This window comes from Canis lupus, chromosome 12 (assembly GCF_003254725.2).
Source record: "Canis lupus dingo isolate Sandy chromosome 12, ASM325472v2, whole genome shotgun sequence".
In the NCBI taxonomy this organism is placed as follows: Eukaryota; Metazoa; Chordata; class Mammalia; order Carnivora; family Canidae; genus Canis; species Canis lupus.
Genome location: NC_064254.1, coordinates 325,149 through 345,106, shown reverse-complemented (window position 1 = coordinate 345,106; position 19,958 = coordinate 325,149). Strand labels below are relative to the sequence as shown.

The 19,958-nt window shown below is 38.8% G+C and overlaps 2 protein-coding genes and 1 long non-coding RNA gene across 12 annotated transcripts in view; 1 reads left to right on the top strand and 2 right to left on the bottom strand.

Moving 5' to 3' along the window:
• Positions 1–781: 781 nt before the first annotated feature.
• On the top strand, positions 782–13,946 carry ARG1 (arginase 1). Its single transcript, XM_025418066.3, has 8 exons — positions 782–1,325; positions 5,471–5,543; positions 7,127–7,301; positions 10,013–10,172; positions 11,860–11,954; positions 12,292–12,396; positions 13,080–13,216; positions 13,452–13,946. The coding sequence occupies exons 1-8, from the start codon at positions 1,269–1,271 to the stop codon at positions 13,616–13,618; spliced, it is 969 nt and encodes a 322-aa protein (XP_025273851.3). The 5' UTR covers positions 782–1,268; the 3' UTR covers positions 13,619–13,946.
• LOC125752286 (uncharacterized) lies at positions 6,256–10,017 on the bottom strand. Its single transcript, XR_007401411.1, has 2 exons — positions 8,891–10,017; positions 6,256–8,431 (listed from the first exon to the last, which is right to left on the bottom strand). It is a non-coding gene; the product is annotated as an uncharacterized LOC125752286 (long non-coding RNA).
• A 2,204-nt stretch (positions 13,947–16,150) lies between the features above and the next one.
• The window catches only part of MED23 (mediator complex subunit 23), a 44,893-nt gene continuing 41,085 nt past the window's right edge, over positions 16,151–19,958 (bottom strand). For 7 of the 10 annotated variants that reach the window (XM_025418045.3, XM_025418046.3, XM_025418048.3 and 4 more), the window contains 2 exons: positions 19,728–19,859; positions 16,151–17,482 (listed from right to left, as the gene is read on the bottom strand). In XM_025418045.3, coding sequence (XP_025273830.1) covers positions 17,315–17,482; positions 19,728–19,859 — 300 coding nt within the window. In that variant the 3' untranslated portion in view covers positions 16,151–17,314. Of the gene's footprint in view, positions 17,483–17,754; positions 17,800–18,288; positions 19,504–19,727; positions 19,860–19,958 lie in introns of those variants that run through there. The other 3 variants (XM_049092488.1, XM_049092487.1, XM_025418050.3) reach the window with 3 other exon arrangements.

Below are 19,958 nucleotides of genomic sequence, written 5' to 3'. Positions count from 1 at the left end.
CATTGACTCATTCAATGACTATGTACTGAGTGGGATCATGCACCAGCACTGTTCTCAGCCCTGGGGATAATATAGCAGACACAATTCCCTGCCCTTATGGCATTTAAGTACTCCATCATATTCTCTTCCATCAATAGGAAAAAGACATTAGTTTCTACTAAATGAATTTTCCTTTTTAAATGCCAGTCACTTGAAAGCTGGAGGAATTTTTCAGATGCCTTTCTTTAAAATCCATACTTTTGCATGACAATAAACAACTTCCAGGGACACCCAGTTTTAACAGGCACAGAGAGCTGACATTTCACCTGTGTTAAGGCTGTAGAGCCTACTGGTTAGGCGGATCCAGAAAGCCTAAGACTGAGTCATGGCTTTTCCTCTATAATCCGTGCATGGCATCTGGCAACTTCCCTGAGCTTCAGTTTCTTTACCAGTAAGATAGAACAAATGGGAAGACTTGCTGTACAATTGGTATAGGATTAAATGAGAACAACATCTGGCACATAAAAACTTAATGTTGGCTATTTTTATTGCTATATCTTGATTATATTATGATTCCAAGAATTGTTATCCCCCCACGCCCCCACACACCATATTTCAAAATTTGTATGGTGACATCTTTGGGTTATTAATCAGATACTGCATTATTTTTTTAAGTAATAAGGAGAAAAGGAAATCATATGCTTCCCTTGACACTGTACCATGGTGCTGCATGAGGCGTGTCTCATGGATTAACCATTAATCCTAGTGTGTGAAACCTGTACTCAGGGTTGCAGGGCTGGAAGGCATGTGAGCGACCAACTCTCTAGATCCAGCCCTGTTCCACACAGGAGGATTCAGAGGCCTAAAGGAGGTTAAGTGCCCTGCCCTGCATTTCCACAGCTAGAACCATGACACTACATATGTGGTTATGATTAATTGATTATGATTTGAAATGATTATCATGCTTAGGAAATCGAAGCTGTGGTTAGAAAAGATTCAAGTCATCCAGCTGACTGTAAAATGGGAGTGAACTGGTGTCATGAATAGTCTCATTTAATTAGAGACCTAGACTCAAAGGACTCATGGTTGTTTCTGGTATGAAGAACTTGTGAGACTTCCACTTGACTGTTCTTTGGTGCAGTGGGTGGAGCTAGCCTTCCTCATTAGAATAAGGTAAACAGATTCAACCCAGTTATAAATGGAAAAAATATGTGTCCTCAGTCACTGAGGGTTGTAGAGAGTGGTGCCTGGCTGGAGAACTCAGTGCAGTGGAGAGAAGGGAGCAGAGCATGAGTTCCACGGCAAAATCCATTGGGATCATCGGAGCGCCTTTCTCAAAGGGCCAGGTGAGTAAAAAGTGTGGCCTTGCATAATGAATTCATTACAAAGTTTCAGACTTTAGAATTAGTAAGCTGTTAATGTCTTTTTAGTTCAGTTCCCTGGTACGACGGGCCTGAAATATGGATTTTAAAGTCCTCTTAACCATTTTGCAACATTGGAGAACTGTGGTCACAAACTCAGTTATTCTTGGGACTCCTAATCTCAGCTGCAGCCAATTTTACTTGAATCTACTAAATTTTTCTTTGTATTGTTCAAGAGAATGTATTTTTATTTGAATGGAAATGGGCTATTTCTGTATTATAGCTTTGGGTTTTAGAGTGCCTGTGTAAAGGTGAGAGGATTCTATGAAAACACATTGGTCAGGTCATGTATTCATGCCTAGAAACATTTCATAGATTGGTAGCAATTTTCAGACTTCTTTTATTCTGCAAAACCTAAATGCGATTGCTTTATGTAACTTTGTGAATCATATTATTTGAGAGCTTTAATGATTCTATGAAAGTGTTAGTTCATAGGCTAGGTAGAACGCTTTGTGTATCTCTCTTTGAGGGAAGAAAAAAGAAAAAGGAAAGAAAAGAGAATCCAACTGGAGGTTGGCAACGATGAAAGGACTAATGCATTTATGAAATTCCCAGATAGCCAATACACGCCAGCAACATTGCCCTTTGCAATGTCTTTTCTTCTGCCCAAACACACTCGTCCTGGCAAAGACGGTGTGATTATAGACCTCAGATGTCAGCGTGTGTCTGTGCTTAAAGCAGGGAAAATCAAGAACAAAAACACAAGCCACAAGACAAAGTGTGAGTTGGATCTCCTAGGGTTGGTATGGTGGTCGTTTCAAACAGGGCTTCATTTTCGACATTCTCTTTGCCCACCTGGGCCGCGTTTCTTTGATCTCATGCTTGGCACTCTGGCGTTTTATTGCAAAACAGATTGGGAGAGGTCGAGGGTAGAGACCCGAACTGCATCTGGACTGTCAGTAAACACTGCTGCACTTCCCCCGTCCTCCTTCAAAGTTCTCTCCCAGAACACGGGGACATTTTGCTGACATAGAAGTGTTTCTTCTAGCGCTCGCGTTAATCGCAAAACCTGCAATATACTCCCTTATTCTTGGGATGGGCTTTGATGAAGACAGAATTAAAATAACTGAACAAAAGGAAGAAAAGGCGGGAGGGAAAACAAAAAATTTGAGGGAGAGGAGGAGGAAGCGGACAGACAACAGCCTGAACATACTCTGGCCCTTGGATCTCAGCAGATTCAATGCTATGAGAATAATAGCCTTTTGAAGGGATAGTATTTTTGAAATACAGCCTGATGCATTTTCTTTTTTAGTACTTTTTTTCTTTACTGCTACAGCTCTTCCCCTATTAAAATTTGGCCCCATGAGAATGAAGCTCATTGTCTCCTGACAGTAAGGACTCAGAGAGAGATGTTTCTACACCAAGTCATAGCATAGGAGGAAAATAGTGGCCAGCATATTAGCATCTCTCCTCACCGAAAGGCAATAGAAGTTTACAAATAGACAAAGGAGATTAAGGGTAGATGACTAGAAGGTTGAGTCTAAGAAGACTTCATCCCATCTCACTCCCTTGCAAGGCAGTGAGCAGTGGGGGAGAGTTGATGGCAAAAAATGAGATAAGTATTATACTTAATATACTGTTCACTAAGGCTCAGAGACGTTTAGTAATTTGCTAAATTACTAGCCTTGACTGTGTGATTCCAGACAGGATCATATAATCCCAAAGACTATGTACCTGACTTGTGCCTGTGGATCCACAGCAGACTTGACACTTGTGACCAGTTAGGGCTTGGGGCCCAGCCTCAAAGTCAGTAGAGCTAAAGAGGTGATTCCCAAAGTGAGCAGATAAACCAAGAAATAAGAAGAAAGCAATCGTGAGAAGCAGTTAGAATCAAACAACTAAAAAAGAATCATGGAAAGTATCACTCTGGGAAATTTAACCATGGTGTTAGAGCAAATATAGTGTCAACTAAGAGGTTTTTGAGACTTGTTCTAAAGCTTGAAAGGAAAAGGGAATTGTCCAGGGAGTTTTCTCAAGGTGACAGTTTTTGAGCATCTACTAAGCACTACACCACATATCTCCCTAAGCTGAAAGAACACTGGGCTATAATCTAATAATGGAGGAAAGACCAAGCAAACAAACACAAAATGAAAGGCAAAATTTGAGCCAAGCAGCACTGGATTGAGGGTTTCTTTTCTTTTTTATTTAAAGATTTAATTTATTTATTCATGAAAGACATACATACACAGAGGCAGAGACATGGGCAGAGGGAGAAGCAGGCTCCATGCAGGGAGCCCGATGTGGGACTCGATCCTGGGACTCCAGGATTACACCCTGAGCCAAAGGCAGACACTCAACCACTGAACCACCCAGGGGTCCCTGGATTGAGGTTTAAAGAAGGGGCAATTATATCTGCTCAATGAAGGCGGTGTGTGGGGCGGTCATGCAAGAAGGGAACGAAGGAAGAGAGCAGAATGTGTCAGGCAGAGGGGTGGTGGGTGCTTGTTGCCAAGAATGGGAATTTGACATCCAGGATTGGACTGGCAGCCAGGGCAAGTCATCTGTAATTGGAATTAGGTAGAAATATTTGCTTCGTTTGGGGCCACAGCTCCAACCCTAGGGACAGACACATGTGTCTTTTGGTGCATCTTGTCGTTGGGTAATGCAAAATAACTTTCTGTGTGTACAAGCCTAGTTGGAAATTAGAATCAGAGAGGTACATAAAAGAACTGTTTCTTCAGATTTCTATTCTGCCAGGAAATTAGAGAGGATTTATTGCAAGGAAGAAGTGTGCTCACTTCTCTGACATAAAAACAGCAGGGGGAGAATTCTTGTTAGTTGTGCTTAAGCAGGTCAAAACCTGAAATACTGGGTTGATCTTGGATTCAGGTCCCAGGTGATGATGCATTTCTGTTGCCTGTTTCCTTCCTGGGAGCTTGCTAACTCAGCTAATTCACTGCTGTGAGGACCTGCACGTAGGGCTCTCTTATGCCAGGCTCTTTTTTTCTTAGGCTTTTATCCAAGTCATTCCAGGGTTAGCCAAGTTGCTCTACCACTCAATCTGTTTTCCTGAAAACCTGTTCATGTTGCAAGACTCAGCTGAAATGACATCTACTCCATGCAGCCTTGCTTGACACGCTCTGTCCCCAGCAGAATCAGGAGCATCCTGTTTTTGTTACTATGATATCTTGTGTCTACACTGAAGCATATCTCCAAAGTACTGTAATTGGGGTTAAGTATACAAATTCCCTATTAGCTTATGAGTTCCTCAAAAACAGAAGCCCTCTCTTTTTAGTGACTGTATCTCTATCAGAGTGGTTTTGAACAAAATACATGTTCACCATGTTGACAGTGTGGTGTCTGTCATGGGAAGAGGAGATGCAGGTTCTGGAATCCAAAGAACCTGTTATGAACAAAGGCTCTTCCGCTTGTTAGCTGTGTGTCTACAGGAAAATTATATAACCTTTCTGATTCTAGATCCTCATATTTGGCATAGGACTAACTCAATCTAACTCAATCTGCCTTTCTGGGATGCTTCAAGGAGATGGTATAAATTCCTGGCTCTGCCTCGGTGTCCATCGAAAGATGAATGGATAAAGAAGATGTGGTCTATGTATACAATGGAATATTACTCAGCCCTTAGAAATGACAAATACCCACCATTTGCTTCAATGTGGATGGAACTGGAGGGTATTATGCTGAGTGAAATAAGTCAATCGGAGGACAAACATTATAGGTCTCATTCATTTGGGGAATATAAATAATAGTGGAAGGGAATGGAAGGGAAGGGAGAAGAAATGGGTAGGAAATATCAGAAAGGGAGACAGAACATGAAGACTCTTAACTCTGGGAAACGAACTAGGGGTGGTGGAAGGGGAGGAGGGCGGGGGGGTGGGGGTGAATGGGTGATGGGCACTAAGGGGGGCACTTGACGGGTGAGCACTGGGTGTTATTCTGTATGTTGGCAAATTGAACACCAATAAAAAATAAATTTATTATTTAAAAAAATTCCTGGCTCTGTAGGAACTAAAAAAATGATAGTTACTATTCACTTGGTTAAAGAATGAAGAGATTTTCTATTGTGGACATCTGATCACGTCTGAATTATTTTATTTCTTTTAATCATTCAGCCACGAGGAGGGGTGGAAAAAGGCCCCACAGCACTGAGGAAGGCTGGCCTGCTGGAGAAACTTAAGGAACAAGGTAATTTTTCCATTGAAAGATGACCAGATGGGATGCCTGGGTGGCTCAGCAGTTGAGCCTCTGCATTTGGACACTGGGGCTGCCCAGTTTGGAAGTTTCTTAAATAAATATACATTTGCCTTTTGGCCCAGAAAATCTACTCCTAGGTATTTACCCGAGAAAAGTGAAAACATATCTATACAAAGACTTGTACTTGAATGCTTCTAGCAGCATTATTTATAATAACCAAAAGAAGGGAAACAACAACATACCTATCAGCTGGTGAAGGGATCCATGACAAGTGGTATGTCCAGACTATGGAACAGTAACCAACAGTAAAAAGGAATAGACCACTGACACAGGCAAAAACATGGATGAACCCCAAAGACAACATGCTAAGCGGAAGAGCCCAGACACAAAAGACTACCTACTGCATGATTGCTTTTACATGAAATTCTAGAAAAGACAGAAGCATAGCAGCAGAAAGCTCATCAGCAGTTGCCTTGGTGTGGGCGCAGGGAATGACCGCAAAGGGGCATTAGGGAATTTTGGGGGGGTAATGAAAGTGTTCTAATCTTGATTATGGTGGCAGTTACAAGACTGTAGATATTTCTAAAACTTACTGACCTGTACACTTAAAATGAATTTTAGTAAGTAAGAATTATGTCATGAAGCTGAAAAAAGGAGGGGGGATAGAGAACAGAAGGGTTGTAGAAATGGACTGGACTGTCTCTCAGTTAACAAGCAGATTGGTCAGATTTTATATCAGGTTAAATCACTTAAAGGTGTCCCTGAATCATGGATATGCACAAATATATAATAAATACAATATACAATGACTACTTAGTTCAGAGCACTCAACTGATCTCATGTCACAGTTTTACATGAAGTCTGTATCTTGAAGCCTCCTAATGCAAGGCCTTCTAGGAAGTCCACCCAGGTCCTTAGGAACTTCAAGTTACCTGTGATTTCTCCTTATTAAAAAGGTATAATAATTAAGCCTTTATTTCCTGAGCTCCCTGACGTGTGATGCTTGTTGCTAATCACACTCTTACTGAATTCTGACAATACTACCATGAGATAGGTGCAGTGCACAGTGGAGGGAGCTGAACTGCTTCAGCAGGTGGCAGATTGGATTGAAACCAAGAATTGTTAATTATAGTCAGAAAATTTAGAAAATACTGGTGTATTTTCTTCTTTAAAAAAATGATTTCTTTATTACAAATAGAAAAACTTGCTTACTGGAGAAGAGTAGAAAGCATATAAGCAGAGAGGGCCATATAGAGATAAAGACAGTGAGGCCACTCGTTAAGCCCAAACCAGAAGATTAGTGCTCTTAGGCTTTGGTGTCCAGCCTCACTGGATTGATTCCAGAAGTATTTACCATGAGCCCAATTTACAGCTGAGATGATGATGTCAGGCAAAAACAGACATGGTTTCTACGTTTGCAACTTTTACAGTCCTTCCAGGTATTTTCTTTGCTTCTACTTATAAAAGTACACTGTTTTGTGAATTTGGAATCTTCCTACATGGACTGTTTTGCAATCTTTGTGTAGTAACCTGAAACTTTTGGTCTTTTTTTTTTTTTTTGGTCTTAATTATAGACTGTGATGTGAAAGATTATGGGGACGTGCCCTTTGTTGATGTCCCTAGTGATCCTCCCTTTCAAATTGTGAAGAATCCAAGGTCTGTGGGCAAGGCGAATGAGCAGCTGGCTGGTGTGGTGGCAGAAGTCAAGAAGAACGGAAGGACTAGCCTGGTGCTGGGTGGAGACCACAGGTCTTGTTTAATGATTCTCTCTGCGAAATCTGGCACAAATGGCATAACCAAAACCGTAAGAAGAGAGAAAATATGAATGGGAAAGCATTGATCAATACTCTGTACCTAATTTTCTGACTTTTTAAATTGTTTTGGTTATTACTTTCTTCTGGAAATAGAGACTTAGCTCTATTTGAAGTCTTGCACTATCTTTATTACAGCAGAAAATATACAACATGAGTGGATTTCAGTAAAATATTCAGTACAAATTCACATTCCTAAATAATTAAGCATGAGGAAGTTCATAGCCATCTTATTGCACTTGATTCCTGATAACAAGAATAACTCATTTAAGTCAACCTTTACAAGTATGTCTCCCGTTATAAAAGTAATAATTTCAAACTTCTGAAATGCACACACAAACACATAAATAAAATAGTAGTAATTGCAGTTTCCTAACCACCATTTCAAGTGAAATTGCAAATTTGGCATATTTCCTTCCTACCGTACTGTTTTCCTTGTACCTGATTTTGTTTAACAATGGTGTTATCCTATGCTTTGTTCTTAATCTAAAGTATAAATTTCCCTGTTACTTCATGATATATACAATATATATATTTTTCGTATGTATACATATATACAATATACAATTCCTGTTGTGTAATTTTTCATCAAGGTGTTAAATCACTATACATGTCCATATTGCTACATATTCAGGTAATTTTCAAATTTTCATGATTATAAATAATGTGGTAAAGACCAGTTTTGTGCATGAGCCTTTTTGATGTCTACTCTCAAGGTCCCTGAATACATTATCAGAAGTCTGATCAGATCAAAAAGTACAAGCATGACAATGGCTCTTGATGCAAGAGTCAATCACTTCAGCTCCCTGTTTGCCTCTAAAGCAGAACATTAGGAGGGCTTCTAGGGCAGCCCCGGTGGCACAGCGGTTTATCGCCGCCTGCAGCCCGGGGCGTGATCCTGGAGACCCTAGAGACCCTAGATCGAGTCCCATGTAGGGCTCCCTGCATGGAGCCTGCTTTTCCCTCTCCCTCTCTCTCTCTGGCTCTATGAATAAATAAATAAAATCTTAAAAAAAAAAAAAAAAAGGAGGGCTTCTGTATGATGAAACTGCAGTTGAGAAACCGGGGCTCGGAATCCCTGGGTGGCGCAGCGGTTTGGCGCCTGCCTTTGGCCCAGGGCGCGATCCTGGAGACCCGGGATCGAATCCCACATCGGGCTCCCGGTGCATGGAGCCTGCTTCTCCCTCTGCCTCTCTCTCTCTCTTCTCTCTCTGTGTGACTATCATAAATAAATAAAGAAAAAAATATTAAAAAAAAATCTAGAGAAACCGGGGCTCACTTTCTATTTTAAGTGGAAAAAAAATTTTTTTAATATTTTGTGATGTCGAAGATCACTTCTTTTTTTTTTTAATTTTTATTTATTTATGATAGTCACAGAGAGAGAGAGAGAGAGAGAGAGAGAGAGAGGCAGAGACACAGGCAGAGGGAGAAGCAGGCTCCATGCACCGGGAGCCCGACGTGGGACTAGATCCCGGGTCTCCAGGATCGCGCCCTGGGCCAAAGGCAGGCGCTAAACCGCTGCGCCACCCAGGGATCCCTAAGTGGAAAAATCTTAAGTGGAAATTTTGAGTGGCAAATAGCCCCAAGACAAAAAATATGAAGGGAAAACAAATATCAAGCTGGATAATCAAGAACTAAACTTCAAGGCAGAGTGCCATCTCTTTGAGAATCTATAAGTTCCACAATTCTCTGAATGATATTTGATCATCTGCAGGTGGGAGAACATGGGCGCTGTATGACAAATCCTAATCTTTGAAATTTTGTGTAAAATACCACTTAGCTCTTCCATTCTGGAAAATTTTCTGGAGCTTGGAGTGTTTGAGCTGAATTTTGAAAGTTCTGGACCTGGCTAAGAGCAGGTCTTTATTTATTTATTTTTTAAAAGATTTATTTATTCATTCATGATAGACATAGAGAGAGAGAGAGAGAGAGGCAGAGACACAGGCAGAGGGAGAAGCAGGCTCCATGCTGGGAGCCCGACACGGGACTCGATCCTGGGACTCCAGGATCATGCCCTGGGCCAAAGGCAGGCGCCAAACCACCAGCCACCCAGGGATCCCCAAGAGAAGGTCTTTAAATGTATGGCAGGTAGAAAGTTCAAGCAGAGCACCTGAGCGTTGAACAGCAAGTGAGCACCCAGGGTATGTTGGCTGAAGTGGATGCAGGGATTTCTGAGTGATGCTCCCTAATTGTAAAATAATTGGATTTTAAGAAAAATGAGCTCTGTGGTAACTCATTTGAGAGAATGAAGTATTTACCAAGAGAGATGAGAGTACAGAAAATGAGTCTGATTTAGTCTTGAGAATTAAATAGTGTCTCATGCTAAGGAATTTCTTGTGTGGCTACTGTGTTTATACAGATTTAATTTTTGGCTAAAACAATAATTTGCAATTTTATTAGAAGGCGGTTTTCCCCCTAAAATCACATTTAGTAAGGCCATTGATGCAAACTTAACTTATTAGTAATTAAGCATAAGCTGTGCTTTTCTACTGTTGTAATTGCTTAATTGGCATCTCCAATTAAAAACCTATCAGAAATATCAGCCATTTTGACTTAAAGGAAAACCAAGTGAGAGCACTGAGTTCATAATATGATGGATGTAATAATATTGCAAACCTGATGTTCACACAAACTTTTTTTCCTCTAAAGCATGGCTATTGGAAGCATCTCTGGCCATGCCAGGGTCCACCCAGATCTCTGTGTCATTTGGGTGGATGCTCACACTGATATCAACACTCCACTGACAACCACAAGTGGGAACTTGCACGGACAACCTGTGTCTTTCCTCCTGAAGGAACTAAAAGGAAAGGTAAAAGGCTGGTTGGTATTCTATTAGGAAAGAATCAGCTCTTTAGAAGAGGTTCAGGAGTTACAAGGGAAGAACCCTATGCCATCTTATTTTTGGTGTAATCTCAAACCATTTTCTCAGCAGCCAATAAGCTTAAGGGTTGGTGCATGAAGGTAGTGAGGCTCTGTGCCTCTACCTTACATGACAGTTTGCAAACTGACTTTACATCGATCTTTCCTTTTGATTCTTAAACTACACTTTTTAGTGTGTAGGGCAGAGAGTAATCCTTTATAAGCAAGTCAGTAGAGATTCAGAAGTTAACTTGCTCAAGATACATGTCAAGCACATAGCAAGGCAAGGGCCAGAACTGGTCTCCTATAACCTACCTCTTTCTGCTACCTGCCACACAGGCTCTCATTCTTACCAATCGTCTCCTCCACATCATGGGATCTTTTTCAAAAATGGAGGGTTTTTTTTTAATTTTATTTTTTTTCAAAAATGGAGTTTTAAATGTGAATTACAGTGGTTTATTATTTAACATCTTTACTATGAGAAGTTTGTATCTACATAAGAGGAAGAACTCCTTGCTCCTTAGAAATTTTTCTAAAAGATGTGAGCTGACATTCCGGATTAAGATTTAACATTGTGGTTCATATTCATTGATATTCTGTAGCCTATCAATAAAACAATTTTTACTGATGTAGCTGTAGAATATGGGTCTTTACAATAATACTTGGGGATTCAAATCCCCTTGTTAAATGCTCAGAAGTAACTTTTAAAATTTATTTTATTTTTATTTATTTTTTTAGTAACTTTTTAAAAAAAGATTTTATTTACTTATTCATAGAGACACAGAGAGAGAGAGAGATAGAGAGGCAGAGACACAGAGGTAGAAGCAGGCTCCATGCAGGGAGCCCGACGTGGGACTCGATCCCGGGTCTCCAGGATCACACCCCAGGCTGCAGGTGGCACTAAACCATTGTGCCACCGGGGCTGCCCCAATTTTTTTTTTTTTAAGATTATTTATTTATTCGAGAGAGAGAGAGAGAGACAGAGAGAGAGAGAGAGGCAGAGACAAGCAGAGGGAGAAGCAGGCTCCATGCAGGGAGCCCAATGTGGGACTTGATCCCAGGATTCCAGGATCATGCCCTGGGCTGAAGGCAGGCTCGAAACCACTGAGCCACCCAGGCATCCCTGAAGTAACACTTTCTGAACTGATGACCAAGTGATAGGTTTATAAAATTGCAGTGTAGTTAGCACATGGCAATAGCCACTCTTGGCTCTAGGACATTTGGAGAGCAACCAAAGGTCTACTTCAAAATTTCCCCTAGTCACTCTAAACCATCCTTGGGATTAAGTCCTTACTGAGAAGAGAAATAAAGAAGCTATGAAAAATTATAAAAGCACACTGAGTTCTTTATAGCAGAGTTTTGGAAAAGCAGGGCCCAGTGGAATGGGGGCACAGAGCAGGCAAATGCTGACAAATGATTCAGGTCGGGTCTGAGCCACAGGCTGAAGGTAGCCCTATACATGTCATCTATAGAGTACCACAAGCAGAGGTAGGCAGTGTCTTCTCAATTTTGTATCTTCTTTTAATGATTGCCTTGAAATTTATGTTCTAAATATAAGATATGTGCAACTTAACTTTAAATGTAAGATTTGCTCAAGAATCACATGTATTAACCAAATGGAAATACTGCAATTTTAGATACCCGATGTACCAGGATTCTCTTGGGTGACTCCTTGCCTATCTGCCAAAGATATTGTGTATATTGGCCTAAGAGATGTGGACCCTGGGGAACAGTAAGTTTATTCCTTGATGTGAATTATCTTCATTTTCTCTTTTGCATGCTAGGCATGCTGGTCAAAGCTATGAGAAAAAAATGATTATAAGCACCAGGTATATATGTCAATATCTATATACCCATATAAATATTTATGTATATAAATCAGGTGATTTTTTACATTAATTGACCTGCTATTAAAAATACATTTATATATACATATAGTTCATAGAATTTAAATATTTTGTGAATCTTACCACAATGATCTTTTTTTAAAAGAATGGGAAAGGAAATGAGGGCATAGAGTTATACTCTTTATTAATTGTAGGATTATCTTACTATCTCCTCTTTCATAGCTACATTTTGAAAACTCTGGGTATTAAATATTTTTCAATGACTGAAGTGGATAAACTGGGAATTGGCAAGGTGATGGAAGAAGCACTCAGCTATCTACTAGGAAGGTATGATTCTTGTGTGGGTGTAATGTAAATATTATTAAAAGGATTTCCTACTGATGCTAATCAATGTAAATTATTAATAAAGCCCTCATGTAAAATATGGAACTTCACTGGATTGTTACTTTTTATAAAGCAAGGTAAGAACTATATTTATGTACTGTATATTAAGCCACCAACTTATTTTTTTTTGAAGTTACTTAATTTTTATTTTGAATCCTGCTAACTGTAGTTCTTATGGTTTTGTTTCTTTTCAGTTATTTTTTTTTAATTTATTTTTTATTTTTCAATTTGCCAACATATAGAATAACACCCAGTGCTCATTCCATCAAGTGCCCCCCTCAGTGCCTGTCACTCAGTCACCCCCACCCCACCCCCACCTCTCCTTCCACCACCCCTAGTTCATTTCCCAGAGTTAGGAGTCTCTCATGTTCTGTCTCCCTTTCTGATATTTCCCACTCCTTTTTCCTCCTTTCCCCTTTATTCCCTTTCACTATTTTTTATATTCCCCAAATGAATGAGAGCATATAATGTTTGTCCTTCTCCGACTGACTTCTTTCACTCAGTGTAATACCCTCCAGTTCCATCCATGTCGAAGCAAATGGTGGGTATTTGTCGTTTCTAATGGCTGAGTAATATTCCATTTAAACCACAACTTTAAATGGAATTTCTTTCCTACCTCTTAAAAGAAAAAAAAGACCAATTCATCTGAGCTTTGATGTTGATGGATTGGACCCATCCTTCACACCAGCTACGGGCACACCAGTCACGGGAGGTCTGTCTTACAGAGAAGGTCTCTACATTACAGAAGAAATTTACAAAACAGGTAGGTGAAAATTGGGATGAATAGAGAAGCAAGTATATAAACATAGCCAGTATATAACTATACCTTCCCCCCCTCCCCCAATCTGAAAATCAAGTCCTCCTGGACACTTCCAGAATGCCGATCACATGAGGCAATCACCACCTATTTATACTCCTAGATAATATTTCAAGGCAGGGTACTGAATTAAACATGTCAATTGTCTAACAAATTACATTATTTTCAATTGTTGTTACAGGGCTACTCTCAGGATTAGATATAATGGAAGTGAACCCATCTCTGGGGAAGACACCAGAAGAAATAACTCGAACAGTGAACACAGCAGTAGCAATAACCCTGGCTTGCTTCGGAGTTGCTCGGGAGGGTAATCATAAGCCTATTGACTACCTTAACCCACCTAAGTAAATGTGGAAACATCTGTAAAAATCTCACAGCTAATGTCATAATTAGCTAATCTAATAATTTACTTAAGCTTACAGTTATCCTCCCAAAGATTTGGTCTTTCTGAAAAATGTTCTGCCTTGTAAAGTATTAGTATAATTAATATGAGCTACCAATTCCCTCTTGGTGTGAAATTCAAGACTTGGAAATCCTAACTTTTGTGTAATTAAAAAGACACATAGGGTGGGACTCTTGATATCAGGAGATAAAGATACCCCACCTGAAAAGAGACCATATTCCCAGGTTGTTCAAAAGATGTGATTTTTATAATAAACTCTTTATATTAAGGTTCTATTATGTCTGTATGTTTCTAAACACATAGATTTACTAAGGGTTTAAACAGCCACAGTGCAATCATCATCCCCCCAAAATTGTAGGACTGCTGAGATGAAACTCTGGCTCTGGTTTCTTCAATTGTAAAATGGGTAATGGTTAGGCCTCGTGAATCTCTAAGTTCATTAATGTTAAATGATCACATTTTGCTTTGTCTAAAACTCAGACATGATATTGATTTATATTTTAAGCAAGGCTGCTATTCTGGTAGCCTTTTTGGAGGTAGAAAAAGAAATCAAACTGCTGTTTCTAAGATCTTTTTTTTTTTCTTTTTTTCTTTTGTTTCTAAGATCTTCTAATTCAGATGGGAATTTCACATAGAATTATCTGTGGCTTCTAAACACTCCCCCCACCCTCAACTTCACCCACTGAAATTATAGTATGTCTCATTAGCTGAAATCCTCAAACAACCCAAACACTCATCTTGGCTCAGGCATATAGTGAGGGAAGTGGAATAAAATAAATAAGAGTAAACTACAATTGATCCTTGAACAAGGGTTTGAATTGCATGTGCCCACTTATAGAAATATTTTTTTTTTTTTGATACAGCACAGCAACATAAAATACATGTTCTCTTTCTTAGGATTTTCTTAGTAACATTTTTTCTCTAGCTTTACTGTAAGAATATAGTATATAATGCATATAACATATAAAATATGTGTTGAATGGCTGCTAATGTTATCAGTAAGGCTTTCAGTCATTAATAGGCCATCAGTAGTTAAGCTTTTGGGGAGTCAAAAGTTGTAAATTTCCTACCCTTGCATGGTTTAAGGGTCAGGTGTATAATCAAAACCAGGGAAGCGAAGTCTTCCCCTTCTCCTTCCTCAACTTCTATAGAACTTGAGTGGATCTGTAATGAAGTCCATCCCATGAAAGGATTTTTATTGCTGTAATAGCTATGTGTTAAAGAGCCTCTATCACCTGATTTTTCACATGCAACCTAGAATTTTAGACCTGTAGACACTACAGGCTCTGTAAGATAAGTATTTTACTGAATTACTTTTAGATAAGAGCAGTTGTGATGGATCTTAAAGTATAATGTTCAATACTGTAGGCACATAGGGTCATTTAAAAGATTAAAGCTTAATAAAATTCAGTTCTGCATTTCAAGTGCTCAGTAGGCACATGTAGCTTCTTTTTTTTTTTTTTTTTTAAATTTTTTTTAATTTTATTTATTTATGATAGTCACATAGAGAGAGAGAGAGAGGCAGAGACATAGGCAGAGGGAGAAGCAGGCTCCATGCACCGGGAGCCTGACGTGGGATTCGATCCGGGGTCTCCAGGATCGCGCCCTGGGCCAAAGGCAGGCGCCAAACCGCTGCGCCACCCAGGGATCCCGGCACATGTAGCTTCTGACTCTGTATTGGACAGCACAGATTGAGAATATTTCTACCACTGTAGAAAGTCCTGTTGGACACAGCCACTCTAAAATTACTCTTAACTTTCAGAAAGAAAAACTTTTAGGATACAATGAATATATAGGCATTATTATTTTCCCCTCAGGTGCATTCTAAAACCAAATAAATCTATCTTCTTCTAATGCCTGATTAACAATTCTTTCAAAAGCCTATTTCAGGAAAATCACATCCCTGTATTTTTAGTTGGAGAGGAAAAAATGGAATTTTTAATAAATTAACTGGAATGTATTTGTCCTTAAGAAAGTGACACTGATTTTCACTTCCTTTATTGTGGGTATAATATCAGCGTCACAATTATTTCCATTCTACGATCTCAAGACATATTCTTCAAGACAGTGAGAACATACTGAAACTATGTTAAAAGCAATACTTGAATTCATTTCTAGCTTAAAATTTCTGGAGAATTTTAAGGATATTATTAACCTAGAAAAATTATTTATACAATTAAAGAAATTTTAAGCTGGACTTACATGGCAAATAAAGATTTAATGATTAGAAAAATATGAACCACAAGGAATATAAAGGTCTAAGAGGAATGTATTTGGAAATAAAGATCTGAAGTATGGTTTGTCAAACTTCTCTGATTCTTTATAAAAAAAAAAAACAACAAAAAGCAGTAACTCTTAATTCCTAGGCCAATGTCAGTCACCAACTATAGTGCACAACCCATAGAAACAGCCCAGTTCTCTGTTGTAACCCAGTCAGCATACTGCCTGGAACACAGCAGACACTTGTTCAGACTGAATAAATAATCAAACCGTTTATTTATCCAACAGATTTTACTGATTATTTTTCAAGTCTTTTACAATCTTAATGCCATTCTCTCTCTGCCCAAATTAACAGTTTGTCTTTCAAAATCTGATAAACCCTAAAGAACCAAAAACTATGCTATATTTAAAAATACAAATACTTAAAAATTTTAAGATTTTTTATAAAAATTTAAAGAATCGCATCATAGGCCAGGTCAAAGTGTCAAACTTGGAAAGCAATTAATTTGTTTTAAATAACAGAGATTGGAGAATCACCATTTAAGCATGATTTTATTAAGTGTATGCATTTCTATGTTATTTATTTTTTAAAGATTTTATTTATTTATTTATTCATGAGAGACAGAAAGAGAGAGAGAGGCAGAGACACAGGCAGAGGGAGAAGCAGGCTCCACGCAGAGAGCTTGATGTGGGACTCGATCCTGGGACCCCACGGTCACGCCCTGAACCAAAGGCAGATGCTCAACCACTGAGCCACCCAGGTGTCCCTCTATGTTATTTTCTTACATGGCTTCCAACTCATTTCATACAATAAGTTCAAGTCCACAGCAAAGGCAACTAACTTGCCAATCTACGTTGATAGAACCATTAACCCATTTATTTGGAAGCCTATGGTAAAAATTTTAAGCCATTTTTAAAAGAATATGCAACTGTGTTTGGTCCTGAGATGCAATGAAATCTAGAGGCCTTCACTTGACAAAAAAAAAATCTCTTATCCCAAACATACACCAAAAGAGACTTATGTATAAAATCATTTGAGAACTCTTTTCCAATATATTTGAACACTGAAGTCATTAACAATAAAAATTAAAAATAAAACCAGTGGCTAGAATAAGAAAGACTGGAAGTATCTAATGAAACTCATTTGACCACAGATACCCTCCGTATTACTAGGTAGCACTAACAGTTATAGATATGGCCAACATGTAGCTTACTTGATCTCTTAGAGACAAAAATATAGATAGAGAGGTGGGAGTCATAAAGTATCAGTAGATTCATCGTTTGAATCAAAATAAGACAATCTGAACATCACTGCTTCTACTACACCACTATGTAGCCTGATTATGTTCAGATTTAATAGATTAGAGTCCATTTTCAAAGACAAATGTATTTCCATTGTCAACACCGTACATGAGAGGACTTCACTGAGTTACTGGTAATGACACTGGCACCTGATTAGACTGAGGAGCTGGAGACCCACTATTTATGGCTTGTGGAGGCACTGCAGGTGGTTCCATCTTGCTAATGTGTGTGATGAATCGAAGACGAAGTTTTAAAGCTGGTTTTAAATTACAAATAATCTTCTCTACCTAAGAAATAAACACATTAAAAAGTATTTTAACCAGAGAATTTCAACCTCCCACCCTTAAAAAAGTGCTTTATACACATATGGAGGCAATAAACTAGGGAGTGGATGAGAAGTTTCTTTATGTGTTTTATGTTTTAACAAAAGCAAATAAAATCATTTCTCTCTTACATGAGGAAAAAAATTGTGTTCTCCCTCAAACACATTATGTATGTGCATATGAGTATGTACATATAGTCTATATATGTATCAACTTACAAAAACATACTCACTTACCTAGCCAGCCAGTCATCCCACTGTGAAAAGTTAATATAGCTTACACTAGAAATTAAAAAAAAATTTTTTTTAAATTTTATTTATGATAGTCATACAGAGAGAGAGAGAGGCAGAGACACAGGCAGAGGGAGAAGCAGGTTCCATGCACCAGGAGCCCGATGTGGGTGGGACTCGATCCTGAGTCTCCAGGATCGTGCCCTGGGCCAAAGGCAGGAGTCAAACCGCTGTGCCACCCAGGGATCCCCTACACTAGAAATTTTATGCATCCAACCAGCTCACCATCCTTTTCTTTTTCAAATATATATTTTTAAGATTTATCTATTTAGGGATGCCTGCATGGCTCAGCAATTGAGCATCTGCCTTTTGGCTCAGGTCGTGATCCTGAGATCTGAGGATCGAGTCCCACATCGGGCTCCCTGCATGGAGCCTGTTTCTCCCTCTGCCTATGTCTTTGCCTCTCTCTGCGTCTCTCATGAATAAATAAATAAATCTCTCTAAAAAAAAAAAAAGATATTTATTTATTTATTTACTTGTGAGAGAGAGCGAGCAAGTATAAGTGGGAGGGGCAGAGGGAGAGGAAGAATCTCAAGCAGACTCCGAGTTGAGCACGGAGCCTGACACAGGTCTCCATCTCATGACTGCAAGATCACAACCTAAGCTGAAACCAAGAGTCAGACACTTAACCAACTATACCACCCAGGCCCCCAGTTCACCACCCTTTTCAAATGCCATCATCACAGAAGCATGATTAAACTTTGAAGTTATATGAATAACTTATATCTGTAACATTTATCTATAAATTAATGTTTTGGTTTTGATTTATACTTGGAATTCAAACAAAATAATATTAGATCTACTTTTACTTAAAATATTTTAAAGAAATAAAAAACATCAAGCAGTTCCATGGTTTTCTTAGCTTTATTCAAATGTTCTTTGACCTTACCAGAAGAGATTGCCCAATAATTTTTCTTTTCTGTATTCCCTGTGTCAAAGTTTCTCAGGTCCAGATATAAAAGATATGCTAAATAAAACATTTCTGTATTGGTTCCCACTCAACTGTGACAATCTTGCTGAGGCAATAAGGGAGTCAATATCCTCCCCACCCCATGTCCCTAGCTCCAAGTCAAGAATCCAGTAGACTAGGATTCATAGGTTTAAATATCAGTTTACCTTCCTTTCCTACCAGAGAAAAAATTAACGTTAAGCTATGGAGGGGAGGTCATTTCACCTACCTGACCTACCTCTTCCCTCTGAAAGAGCCAAGCTTCTGTTTCCTATAGATAGGAAACTCAGTTATGATTCAAGGACATCCTTTCCATTTTCAGATCACTTTACTAGGAACTGGCTCTTTACATGCTGAGCAGAATGTGCCTCCCTTTAACTTTACTGGAGTTTATACGCCTTTTGAAGTGACACAGAACAAATCTAATGCCTATTCTGAATGGCAACCTTCCAAATAATGAGAACACGAACAATTCCCTAGGACTTTGAAAATTCAATCTAAGTACCTCCAGTTCCTTCAAATACCCTTTATGAATTATTCCCTTGATCTTCCTGGCTTCAGTCTTCAAGTCATGCTGCAATCTGTCCAATGTCCTCATAGTGCATACCCTAGTCACTGTGGCGAAAAGTAGAATCTCCTTCACTCATTACACAGCACCTCTCTGGTCTTTAAAAAGTAGCCATTCTGTATTGTTTCTTCCTAATGAGAGTACTATTTATCAACTACCTAGGTCTTTTCCAGATGTCCTGTTGCAAATATCAAGGGGAAAAGTATGAGAAATTATAACATGTATTCACTATTACTGGAATTACATATGTAGAATAATGTGCTCATAGCCTTAAAAAGGTCTGATAATATTAACCTTTTCCCCTTAAAAGAAAAAACATAACAAAAATACTCAAACAAAAGTATATCAACATATGTTCAAGTTTTCTAAAGTAAACATCATTAAAAGATAAAGTTAACTTACTTGTTCTTTTACGCTGTCACCAGTAAACATATACTTCATATGATATAGGAAGTCACAGATGGGATCCATGTAATTTAAGTGGGTGCTACACTGGTCTACATTCAGTAACATGTCATAAAATGCCACGCCAATCTATTTAACAAATAATATAAAATTATTTAAGTGGGCAAAAATGGTTCAATAATTTAGAATGATGCAGCTGGACTCCATTATAAGACTAACACAGAAAGA